The following is a 13015-nucleotide window of genomic DNA, read 5'->3' on the forward strand; positions in this document are numbered from 1 at the left end:
TGCAGGCATTCCCGGAAGGGAGAGTAGCAGTGATCGAGTGTTTTAGTAGCGCGAGTACTACAGTCAATGTGTTGATAGAACTTCGGGTAGTGTTTTCCTCAAATTTGCTTTGTTAAAATCCCCAGCTACAATAAATCCAAGTGCTATAATCCCTCAGGTTTGGCAACAAGCACATTTCAGCAGGAGCTTGTCAATCAGCATCTCACAGCCCTCGATGAGACAATGTTTTGGAGGCAATCATCAGCCAAACGAACTGTAACATACCATTTCCATACACCATCGCACAACAAGTCAAGAGGGGATTCTTTGCCATCAATGGATTCCCAAATACGAACGGAGCAATAAACGGCACCCACAAAGCCCCATCCCAAAACGAGTTCAACTATGTGAACAAAAAAGGCTTCCACTCTGAATGTGACAGTTTATGTGATGCCCAAAAGACGCTGTTGAATGTGGTGGCAGAGTGGCCAGGTGGAACGCACAACACGTTAATTCTGCAGAAAAGCAATGTTGACCTACACGCCTACAGGAGGGAGCTGTTGAGGACGGATGGCTTACTGGTGAATGTTGTTTACTCATTTGAAGTACATTTGCCATTGCTAAAGCAACATCAATTGTCCTAATAGTCTTTTCTTTGTAGCTGTGTTTTTATTTTTACTGGTCAAAGCACAACTGAGTGAACTTAATAAAACCTTCTGGTTGTATTCAATCTGACAATAGCACCTCTATTTCAGCCTCGGAAAAGTATCTTTTCTGAGCTTTTTTTGGTTTTCATGGTAAGGCGTTGTATATTAACCACATATGGGGTAACCATATATGGCTAATCAGGGGACGTTCAAAATGTAAATAGCCATGGTCGTGCACAAGCACTGAGGCTGAGAACTGGTATTTAAATGATTATCTCCTACCCGTGTGTGTACGACACAGGTAGGACTGTTTCATAAATCACACTTCTATGCATACAAACATTCTACATTTCATTCAACAGTAGTATTCAAAAATGGTTTCTACGCAATATTGATAGAATAGAGCTCTTTGGCCATGCATACCAGTGCTGGGTTTGGCGTCGGATTAAGGATACATAAGCAGAAAAGAACCACAAAAAAATACAGTGGTGGATCTCTGATGTTATGTGGCTATTTTGCTTCCACTGGTCCTGGGGATCTTGTTGAGGACAACTGCATTCAGGTCAATCCCCCTCCTCATCCCTCTCCCAATCCAAGGATCACATTGTGATGGCGGTGTCTAATAATACCCTGGCTGCCCTGGAGGAAGATGCTGCCACTCAGCAGGATCTCAAGCAAAAGAAACACACTGCTGTCCCCACAAGCAGGCCACAGCAGAGAAAGGCGATTTTCACCACTGAGGGACAGCCACGCTCTTTTGCACCTTATTAAAAAATGGACAAAATTATGAATCATCTGGAAAAGATTAAGAAAATGGGCAAAAATACTTCTGCTAACATTTGACCTGTAGAAGATAAACAGGACGTAGCTAGCTAAACAGAGACCGCAAGTGTGGGTGTAGCAACCTTGTTCCCTGAGCACTATGTAAATGACAAACAACTTCCACTGACGCCAGATGGTAGAGTATGAGTGGGAACAATCATTCCTTCCAGGTGCCAGAACTTGCTGATGAGCAAGGAAACGGTACTAGCAGTGTGTCATCGTCTGTGTTGATGATGGGTGAGAGGAGAACGGAGAAGTGAGCAGAACAACCTTCCCCCTGAGGCTCTGACCTAGAAAAAGACCCTGTAGAAAGTAACACACACTGACTGCACCAGCCCCGATCATGGGACACATTCTCAGAGCTAGCTAACATTCCACACATCTGCGATTGCCACTTTACACGCCACAGCACCAGTGCAGTAAAAGCAGAGCACAGTTGATGAGTAGGGTAGGAACTCTACAAGTGAAATGCAATCTGCCTCACTTCTGGCTGAACTCATCCCTTGATGAAGAGGACATATTCACTATGACTAGCTGCTGTGTATACCACCACCAGTGGTCCTTTGTAGCTTAGTTGGTAGAGCATGGTGCTCATAACACCTGGGTAGTGGATTTGATTCCCGGGACTACTCATACATAAAATGTATGCACGCATGACTAAGTCGTATTGGATGAAAGTGTCTGCTAAATGACATATACCGCATTCGGAAAGTATTCAGACCCATTGACCTTTTCCACATTCTGTTACAGTACAGCCTTATTCAAAAATGAATTCAATTGCCCCCCCCCCCATCATCAATTTACACACCATGACCCATAATTTATGAACATTTTCAAACGGAAATATGACATTTACATAAATATTCAGACCCGTCACTCAGTACGTTGTTGAAGCACCTTTGGCAGCGATTACATCCTCAAGTCTTTTTGGGTCTGATGCCACAAGGTTGGCACAGCTGTATTTGGGGAGTTTCTCCCATTCTTCTCTGCAGATCCTCTCAAGTTCTGTCTGGTTGGATGGTGAGTGTCGCTGCACAGCTATTTTCAGGTCATATCCGGGCTCTGGCTGGGCTCTCAAGGACATTGAGACTTTTACTGAAACCACTCCTGCCTTGTCTTGGCTGTGTGCTTAGGGTCGTTGTCAAGTTGGAAGGTGAACCATCGCCCCAGTCTGAGGTCCTGAACACTCTGTAGCAAGTTTTCATTAAGGATCTCTGTACTTTGCTCTGTTCATCTTTCCCTCGATCCTGACTAGTCTCCCAGTCCCTGCCGCTGAAAAGCATCCCCACAATATGATGCTGCCACCACCCTGCTTCAACACAGGAATGGTGCCAGGTTTCATCCAGACATGATGCTTGGCATTCAGGCCGAAGAGTTCAATCTTGGTTTCATTAGACCAGATAATCTTGTTCCTCATGGTCTGAGTTTCCTTTAGGTGCCTTTTGGCAAACCTCCAAGAGGAGTGTCTTCCGTCTGGCCACTCGACCATAAAGGCCTGATTGGTGGAGTTCTGAAGAGATGGTTGTCCTTCTGGAAGGTTCTCCCATCGCCACAGAGGAACTCTTGAGCTATGTCAGTGACCATCACCTGCCACGGCCCTTCTCCCCCGATTGCTCAGTTTGGCCGGGCAGCCAGCTCTAGGAAGAGTCTTGGTGGTTCCAATCTTCTTCCATTTAAGAATGATGGAGGCCACTGTCTTCTTGGGGACCTTCAATAATGCAGAAATTTGTTGGTACTCTTCCCCAGATCTGTGCCTCGACACAATCCTGTCTCGGAGCTCTACGGACAATTCGACCTCAGGGCTTGGTTTTTGATCTGACATGCACTGTCAACTGTGGGACCGTATATAGACAGGTGTGTGCCTTTCCAAATCATGTCCAATCAATTGAATTTAACACAGGTGGACTCCAATCAAGATGTAGAAACATCTCAAGGATGATCAATGGAAACTGGATGCACATGAGCTCAATATCAAGTCTCATAGAAAACGGTCGGAATACTTAAAATTGAAGTCGGAAGTTTACATACACTTAGGTTGGATTCATTAAAACTAGTTTTGGTAAGTCGGTTAGGACATCTACTTGGTATATGACAAGTACATTTTCCAACAATTGTTTACAGACAGATTATTTCACTTATAATTCACAATTCCAGTGGGTCAGAAGTAACATACAAGTAACATGGAGGTGGTGTGATTGTGCTTTGCTGGTGACAATGTTGGTGATTTATTTAGAATTCAAGGCACACTGAACCAGCATGGCTACCACAACATTCCGTAGCAATATGCCATCCCATCTGGTTTGCGCTTAGTGGGACTATCATTTGTTTTTCAACAGGGCAATGACCCAACACACCTCCAGGCTACATCAGATGCTACATCAGATGAGTGCTACATCAGATGACCTGGCCTCCACAAACACCTGACCTCAACCCAAATGAGATGGTTTGGAATGAGTTGGACAGCAGAGTGAAGGAAAAGCAGCCAACAAGTACGCAGCATATGTGGGAACTTCTTCAAGACTGTTGGAAAAGCATTCCAGGTGAAGCTGGTTGAGAGAATGCCAAGTGTGTGCAAAGCTGTCATTAAGGCAAAGGGTGGCTACTTTGAAGGATCTCAAATATAAAATATATTTTCATTGTTTTAGAAATTTTTTGTTTACTACATTATTCCATATGTTTTATTTCATCGTTTTGATGTCTTCACTATTATTCTACAATGTAGAAAATATTAAAAATAAAGAAAAACCCTTGAATGAGTAGGTGTGTCCAAACCTTTGACTGGTACTGTATATATATATATTTGTTACTGCTCGACTAAAACAATCTTGTTTGATCAACCACCTAACAACCAAACAATTGACCAGTCAACTAATTGGGGTCAGCCCTACTTTGAACCAAACACACATCAAAGCAGGAGTCATTTTAGTCCATAATCCAACAGTGACCTTTGACATGCCAGCATCACCCAGCTTTCAGAACTCAAACAAAATATTCAAAATGAAAGTCCCTCAAGAGATTTAATCGACTTTGGCCTTTGAGATCCTTCTGTCAAGTAATCAATACTGACCTTTGACATGTCCTCAGCCCCTCCCAGAGGAAGTTGTGGGCGGTGGGATGAGTGCCTCATGAGAGACTCCGCCCCAAGGTCCAGGCGGGGACGCTTTATCTCAACATACTCCACCTCTGATTGGTTGTTGGGCTCAGGTAAGTAGATGTGCTCATAGCGGATGTGTTGCTCCTGACCTCTGTCAGGAGAAAGAACAGGGAGAGAAGACAGGTTAACATCTATATTAATTAACTGATGGTGTAGGTCATTTCCATGTAAAATGACCTATGAGCACCAACATGTGAAGTTCATAAGAGCATGTCAAATTGGGTGTCAAATGAAAGCTAAGATTCTATATTTTGGAGAAATTAAGGCATAAATACAGTATTCAATTATTTTCCATTCTAAAAATTAGGAATAGACAAAGGCTTTGATTTCTTGTCAAATAGATTGAAAATGAGTCTAGCAGAAAAGTCTTAAAACTGGACCATTTTATCTCCAACACTTCATTCAAAGACTCAATCATGGACACGCTTAGTGACAGTTGTGTATGCTTCGCGTGATGTATTGTTGTCTCTACCTTCTTGCCCTTTGTGCGGTTTCTGTGCCCAATAATGTTTGTACCATGTTTTGTGCTGCTACCATGTTGTGTTGCTACAATGTTGTTGTCATGTGTTGCTGCCATGTTGTGGTGTTGTCTTAGGTCTCTCTTTGCGTAGTGTTGTAGTGTCTCTCTTGTCCTAATATGTCTTTTGTCTTATATATATTTTTTGTTGTATTTATTATTTTTTTAATCCAGACCCCATCCCTGCAGGAGTCCTTTTGGTAGGCCTTCATTGTAAATAAGAATTTGTTCTTAACTGACTTGCCTAGTTAAATAAAGTTTAAATAAAAAAATATTCTAATATAAATATCATCAAGGCAAAGGGTGGCTACTTTGAAGAATATGAAATATATTTAGATTTGTTAAACACTTTCTTGGTTACTACATGATTCCATGTGTTATTTCATAGTTTTGATGGATTATTTGTTCTGCCTTCTGTACGTTTAAGAAACATTGCCTTGAACCTTGAAATTCCGTTAACAAAAACCAACATTCCTTTAAGATACTTTCTAATTTCACTCCCTCATGAGGGAGGATAATGAAAGTTCACAGGTAGACCTATCCATTAGTTAGAGTTTTTACTGATATCAATTCTGATATGAATAATTAAGTGATTAAAACTCAAAATGATGTTACCAAATCGGTCATTGAATTGGCTACAATGGGAAATCGTATTAGTCATCAACCACAGTTGGGCCACATGCTACTGTCCTCCCTTCCACTGGGCATACTGTTATTTTCAGCTGATAAGTTCTCAGTTCTCTTTCTGTCTTCTGGTGGTCAAAGCAGAGTGTGAAAAGTATGGACAACCCCTCCCTCTCTCTCTTCTCTCCAATTAATGTCACCTCTTCTGGCTCTTACTTACACCCTCCCTTTCCATTTACTGTAACCAGCATCCTCAACCACTGAGCACCGACTGACACTGGACGTTGAAAAGTAGTTTACATTTCATCAATCTGCCCTGGCCTTGATTTCAACATCCACAGACATCGTTTTTGGTCCGCACCAGCCTTGATTTCAACATCCACAGACATCGTTTTTGGTCCGCACCAGCCTTGATTTCAGCATCCACAGACTTCTGGACCAGCCATCATTTAGCCCAAACAGCGGTCCATGATTGGTTCAGATCTTGTCTGGTCCAGACCAAATCTGTACCAATCATAGACATCTATGTTTCACAAGTTTGGACAGTACATTAGAGCACAGTAGACCACAGAAAAGTAGAGTATAGTTCAGTACAGTCCTGTACAGTAGAGTAAAATAGAGTGTAGTAGTATTCAGTGCAGTACACAGTAGAGCACACTAGAGTTGAGTACACTAATGTACTGTACTGAACTCGACTGTCCTGTGCTGTACTCTACTGAGTTATACTTTGATGTCCAAACTTGTGAAACATAGACCTCTGATTTGTTCAGATCTGGTAATGGCAGAGCTCATTAAAATAATAGCCAGCGTGTAGAATAATACCCAAATATGCAAAGGAGGATATTGCATTTCTACCTATGTGTACATATTTAGGAAACATCGCCATGAACATCATGACATTCATATCCATTGTTATGCATTTCGCAATTGTGTTAATGACTGTAAATCCACTTCACTTTAATAACCAAAATAGATTTTTTCAAACTCAAGGTGTCATGTCATAGCTGACACACCATTATTTTTGCAGACATCTTCAAATCTTAATTCGGAGCAGATATGTAACAGAGTTTATGGAAAACGTGGTCACAAAAACAGAGGGATATTTTACCAAAATTCTGTTACCAAACTTCACATCTGCACTGTTCCTCTTTCAGAGGAAGGCCCTAAAAATGGTCAAAAAGACTCAAATCAAATCCAATTTATTTATATAGCCCTTCGTACATCAGCTGATATCTCAAAGTGCTGTACAGAAACCCAGCCTAAAACCCCAAACAGCAAGCAAAGCAGGTGTAGAAGCACGCCACCCTAGTCATAGACTGTTCTCTCTACGACCGCACGGTGAGCAGTACCGGAGTCCAAAAGGCTCTTTAACAGCTTCTACCCCCAATCCATAAGATTGCTGAACAGTTAATCAAATGGCTAGCCAGACTATTTTTGTATTTTACGCTGCTGCTACTCGCTGTTTATTATCTATGCATAGTCACTTTACCCCTACATACATATTACCTCAATTACCTCGACTAACCAGTACCACTGCACATTGACTCAGTACTGGTACTGCCTCGTTATTGTTATTTTAAGGTGTAACTTTTTTTAAACTTTTGTTTATTTAGTAAACTCTTATTTTTTAAACTCTTATTTTTCTGAAAACTGCATTGCTGGTTAAGGGCTTTTAAGTAAGCATTTCACAGTAACCGGTCTATACCGGTTGTATTCGGCATATGTGACAAATAACATTTGATTTGAAATGTGTTTTTGTAAAAGTTAAATTGTTAAAGGTAGTCCTTAGGCTTGGGCGATATACCGTTTACCGGTGTATTTGGAAATAACGTGAATCCCGTTGAAACAATTTCTTTGATTTTTTTTATACATTCGAATATTTGTAGCTACTTAAGTAAATACCTTCAGTCAACTTGTGAAACAATTTAGAGAGATACAGAATATTGCGTTCTTCATTTAATCTGTCGCATTATCATGAAGCTTACAATGGTCCCCAGTCACGTAGTGTTTGTTTACAAGCACATAATGACAAGAGACCGGAGCCTTGTGAGTCACTCACGATTGTGCAGCAGGCGCCAGGTGATCTAATTGCAGTATGGAATTCACAACAAAATGTTTGCAAGATAGATATCTTATAACTATTAAGTTAACTGTCTAAAATGTGCTAAATGCTCTGCAAGTTGTACATTTGGTTTGCATTTAGTTAGCATTCTCTATGGGATTTTACATGTACTAGTTAGCTAAGTGATTAGCATCTTCCAAAATCAAGCATTCGCTTGGTAACAGCAGAGAATCCCCTCCTGGATCAAGAGCCTTGCTGGCTAATATTTGTTTTGTGCATACAGCAAACTGTGTAGCATTACTTGTATAGTTTAGGCCAAAAACAGTACAAAATGTTCACAATGAGATCGTTAGCATTCTCTATGGGATTTTACATGTACTTGTTAGCAATGCTAACCTTCGGATTACAGAGTATGAGTGGGGTTTAAAAACGTCGCCCTTTGTGCTTAGTATTACCGAACATCCTGGTATGGCACAAGGTCGGTATGAAGGCATGACAATCTGGATACTGCCCAAGACGAGTCCTTGTATATAGAGTCATATGGTTTCTAAAAATCAGGCAAATCCAGCTCATAAAGCATAGCTAGTAGCTACCAAATGTCATGTTCAGTGACTGTGGACATTTACAAGGGAAAGTGAACGAGAGAAACTGTGCAAATGAACAATGTTGTGATGCATGCTTTTCTGAAGGAAGCTCAGCATGTGTACGGAGAGAAGAGCGGAGGAGAAAAAAATGCTAGTAGGAAGCACAGGGGGAAGAAATTGCAGCTGAAGCGATAACTCATCCAGAGCTCTGAATCCTTGCAGAAAGCCATTAAGATATCTGAAGGCACACATTTAGTAGTGAATTGCATACAAGTGTAATTTCTTCACCTCATGTGCTCTGCACAAAAGAGACTCGCCGATAGATATAGAACACTTATATAGAACCACTTTCTCCCGTTGTGCTATTTACAAAAACACGTGACTGGCTCAAAAGTTCTGGGGAATTACGGTAAACATAATGTAAAATAATCTGACAGGTGAAATTAAGAATGCAATCTGCTTCATGACCTAACGTATTGCACAAGGTGACTACAGTTATTATCTTAAAAAGTAGCTACAAATATTTGGGGGGGGTTGAAAAACTTCAAATAAATAGTTGACAGTATTGACCATGCCGTGGCTTTTTCCAAATACCCCGGTATACGGTATCCCGCCCAAGGTTAAGGTATCCCGCCCAAGGTTAATCGCTAGACAACCCTTTTCGAGCATTGCCATTGGTTTTCAAGCAGATTTAAGTGAAAACTATAACTCGGCCACTCAGTAAAATTCACCCTCTTCTTGGTACTCCAGTGTAGAGTTAGCCTTATGTTTTAGGTTATTGTCCAGTTGAAAGGTAAGTGAATCTCCCGGTGTCTGGTGGAAAGCAGACAACCAGGTTTTCCTATAGGACTTTGTCTGTGCTTAGCTCCATTCCGTTTCTTTTTTTATCCTGAAAAACTCCCCAGTCCTTAATGATTCCTTCCTCTATGGTAACTGAGTTAGGAAGGACTAGGGTTGCAGAGGGTCGGAAACCTTCCGGCAAATTTCTGGAAATTTTGCATGGGAAGTTATGCCCGGGAATTGGGAGATGTTTGGTTAAATTCATTTTTTTAAAGTTAGCTTATAACAGGCATGTAACGATTGTCCTCTTCTTCTGACGAGGAGTAAGAGATGTCGGACCAATGTGCAGCGTGGTAAGTGTCCATTTTAATATAATAAAACTGAACACTACAAAAATACAAAATAACAACGTGAATGAACAAACGAAAATCGAAACAGTCCTGTATGGTACAAACACAGACACAGGAAACAATCACCCACCACTCAAAAGTGAAACCAGGCTACCTAAGTATGGTTCTCAATCAGGGACAACGATTGACAGCTGCCTCTGATTGAGAACCATACCAGGCCAAACACAGAAATCACGAAACATAGAAAAACAAACATAGACAACCCACCCAACCCACGCCCTGACCATACTAAAACAAAGACAGTTCTTTTGTTATAAGGTCAGAACGTGACAAGTCAACCTTTTTTGTGGGATACACACAAGGTAATTCTAGGTCCTTTCTTGTGGCATATTTTGGTTAAACTGTCCCCAATTCAATGGAATTGCAACCCTCTGCATACACAACACATTCTTCCATCACATGTACAGCTGATTCGCAAGATCTAGCACACTAATGAGATGCTATTGAGCCCACACTACTACACTGTCTGAGCCAAGGACTACATGCTTTCTGGTAAGTTTTGATTTCAATACTGGGTGTGGTGAATATATTTTATACGACATACATTATTTTTTGTTAACTAGTAAATAGTAGCCTACAGCAAAGTGTGTTTAAATCATTTCTAACTTGTTAACATTTCTGCTAGTTAGTTTTTTATACGACATACATAATTTTTTGTTAACTAGTAAATAGTAGCCTACAGCAAAGTGTGTTTAAATCATTTCTAACTTGTTAACATTTCTGCTAGTTAGTTTTTGCTACCATGTGGGTTTTAGCTTGCTTGAGCCTTCTAACTGAAGTGTTAATTCACCTGTGTCCATACATGTTTCATTTAAAAACATTTATCTTACGAAGAAGTTGTTTTAATCTAACTTGATCTGCTTAACTATGTAACTATTTCTAACTTAATCTGCTTAACTATTTATCTGTACATGGAATTGTATGAGTTCTTTTTGCCATTTTCTCCCTAATCTTTACAGGAACATGCCACAGGCACTATCTGATGTGTGGAGACATTTCACTGCAGCTAATGTAGAAGGAAAAGCTGTGTACATTCGCAAATACTGTGCCAAATCATAAGTGAAGAACGCAACAAAGATGCAATATCACCTGGCCAAGTGCATAAAGTTCCCTCAGCGCTCACAACAAGCAACCTCTGACAAAAGTCTCTCTACTTCTATTTGAGGTGAAAATGATGAATCAGACACCTTATCGATGACAACAGCTCATGGTCCTCCTGGAATCAAAAGTTATTTTACTCAATGGAGGAACATAGAGAAATGCTGATGAATGTCTTGCTTGAGCTGTGTATGCAACTGGTTCACCTCTGATGCTCAAAGGCAGTGTATTGGTAGAGATTTCTGAATGTTCTTCACCCAGCATACACCCCTCCACCCAAACATGCTTTATCTACTCATTTGCTGGATGCAGAGTTTAACAGAGTTCAAGTGAAGGTCAAGAAAATCATAGAGAAAGCAGACTGTATTGCAATCATCTCTGATGGGTGGGTGAATGTTTGTGGGCAAGGAATAATTAACTACATCATCTCCACCCCTCAACCAGTATTCTACAAGAGCAGACACAAGGGACAACAGACACATCATTGCAGATGAGCTGAAGGCAGTCATCAATGGCCTTGGACCACAGAAGGTATTTTCACTGGTGACAGACAATGCTATGTACATGAAAGCTGATTGGTCTAAAGTGGAAGAGTCCTACCCTCACATCACCCCCATTGGCTGTGCTGCTGATGCATTGAATCTGTTTCTCAAGGGCATCATGGCACTGAAAAAAATGGATGCGCTCTACAAGCAAGCCAAAGAAATGGTTAGGTATGTAAAGGTTCATCAAGTTATAGCAGCAATCTACCTCACCAAGCAAAGTGAGAAGAGCACCACATTGAAGCTGCCCAGCAACACCTGTTGGGGTAGTGACCGTGAGACCGTATCTGTGCCTCGACCTAGGTTGGGCAAAACTAAACATGGCGGTGTTCGCCTTAGCAATCTCACTAGGACAAAGACCTCCTCCATTCCTGTCATTATTGAGAGATCATGATACCTCACATCTTAAAATAGGGCTACTTAATGTTAGATCCCTTACTTCAAAGGCAATTATAGTCAATGAACTAATCACTGATCATAACCTTGATGTGATTGGCCTGACTGAAACATGGCTTAAGCCTGATGAATTTAGTGTGTTAAATGAGGCCTCACCTCCTGGCTACACTAGTGACCATATCCCCCGTGCATCCCACAAAGGCAGAGGTGTTGCTAACATTTATGATAGCAAATTTCAATTTACAAAAAAAAAAAAAGACGTTTTCATCTTTTGAGCTTCTAGTCATGAAATCTATGCAGCCTACTCAATCACTTTTTATAGCTACTGTTTACAGGCCTCCTGGGTCATATACAGCGTTCCTCATTAAGTTCCCTGAATTCCTATCGGACCTTGTAGTCATAGCAGATAATATTCTAATCTTTGGAAACTTTAATATTCACATGGAAAAGTCCACAGACCCACTCAAAAAGGCTTCCGGAGCCATCACCGACTCAGTGGGTTTTGTCCAACATGTCTCTGGACCTACTCGCTGTCACAGTCATACTCTGGACCTAGTTTTGTCCCATGGAATAAATGTTGTGGATCTTAATGTTTTTCCTCATAATCCTGGACTATCGGACCACCATTTTATTTTGTTTGCAATTGCAACAAATAATCTGCTCAGACCCCAACCAAGGAACATCAAAAGTCATGCTATAAATTCAGAGACAACACAAAGATTCCTTGATGTCCTTGCAGACTCCCTCTGTCTACCCAAGGATGCCAGAGGACAAAAATCAGTTAACCACCTAACTGAGGAACTCAATTTAACCTTGCGCAATACTCTAGATGCAGTTGCACCCCTAAAAACTAAAAACGTTTCTCATAAGAAACTAGCTCCCTGGTACACAGAAAATACCCAAGCTCTGAAGCAAGCTTCCAGAAAATTGGAACGGAAATGGCGCCACACCAAACTGGAAGTCTTCCGACTAGCTTGGAAGGACAGTACCGTGCAGTATCGAAGAGCCCTTACTGCTGCTCGATCATCCTATTTTTCCAACTTAATTGAGGAAAATAAGAACAAATTCCTTTCTGATACAGCTAACTAAAAAGCAGCATTCCCAAAGAGAGGATGCTTTCACTTCAGCAGTAATAAATTAATGAACTTCTTTGAGGAAAAGCAAATTACGGACTCCTCTTTAAATCTGCGTATTCCTTCAAAGCTCAGTTGTCCTGAGTCTGCACAACTCTGCCAGGACCTAAGATCAAGAGAGACACTCAAGTGTTTTAGTACTAAATCTCTTGACACAATGATGAAAATAATCATGGCCTCTAAACCTTCAAGCTGCACCCTATTCCAACTAAACTACTGAAAGAGCTGCTTCCTGTGCTTGGCCCTCCTATGGTGAACATAATAAAC

General features: G+C 41.0%; 1 protein-coding gene across 1 annotated transcript in view; it reads right to left on the reverse strand.

Annotated features, from left to right (window-relative positions):
* LOC109873520 (nuclear receptor corepressor 2) overlaps nucleotides 1-13015 on the reverse strand; it is a 175376-nt gene that overhangs the window by 89455 nt on the left and 72906 nt on the right. Inside the window, 1 exon segment of the mRNA XM_031815261.1 lies at nucleotides 4516-4693. Within this exon segment, the coding sequence (XP_031671121.1) occupies nucleotides 4516-4693 (178 nt within the window).

The sequence above is a fragment of the Oncorhynchus kisutch genome, linkage group LG3 (genome assembly GCF_002021735.2).
Source record: "Oncorhynchus kisutch isolate 150728-3 linkage group LG3, Okis_V2, whole genome shotgun sequence".
Classification (NCBI taxonomy): Eukaryota; Metazoa; Chordata; class Actinopteri; order Salmoniformes; family Salmonidae; genus Oncorhynchus; species Oncorhynchus kisutch.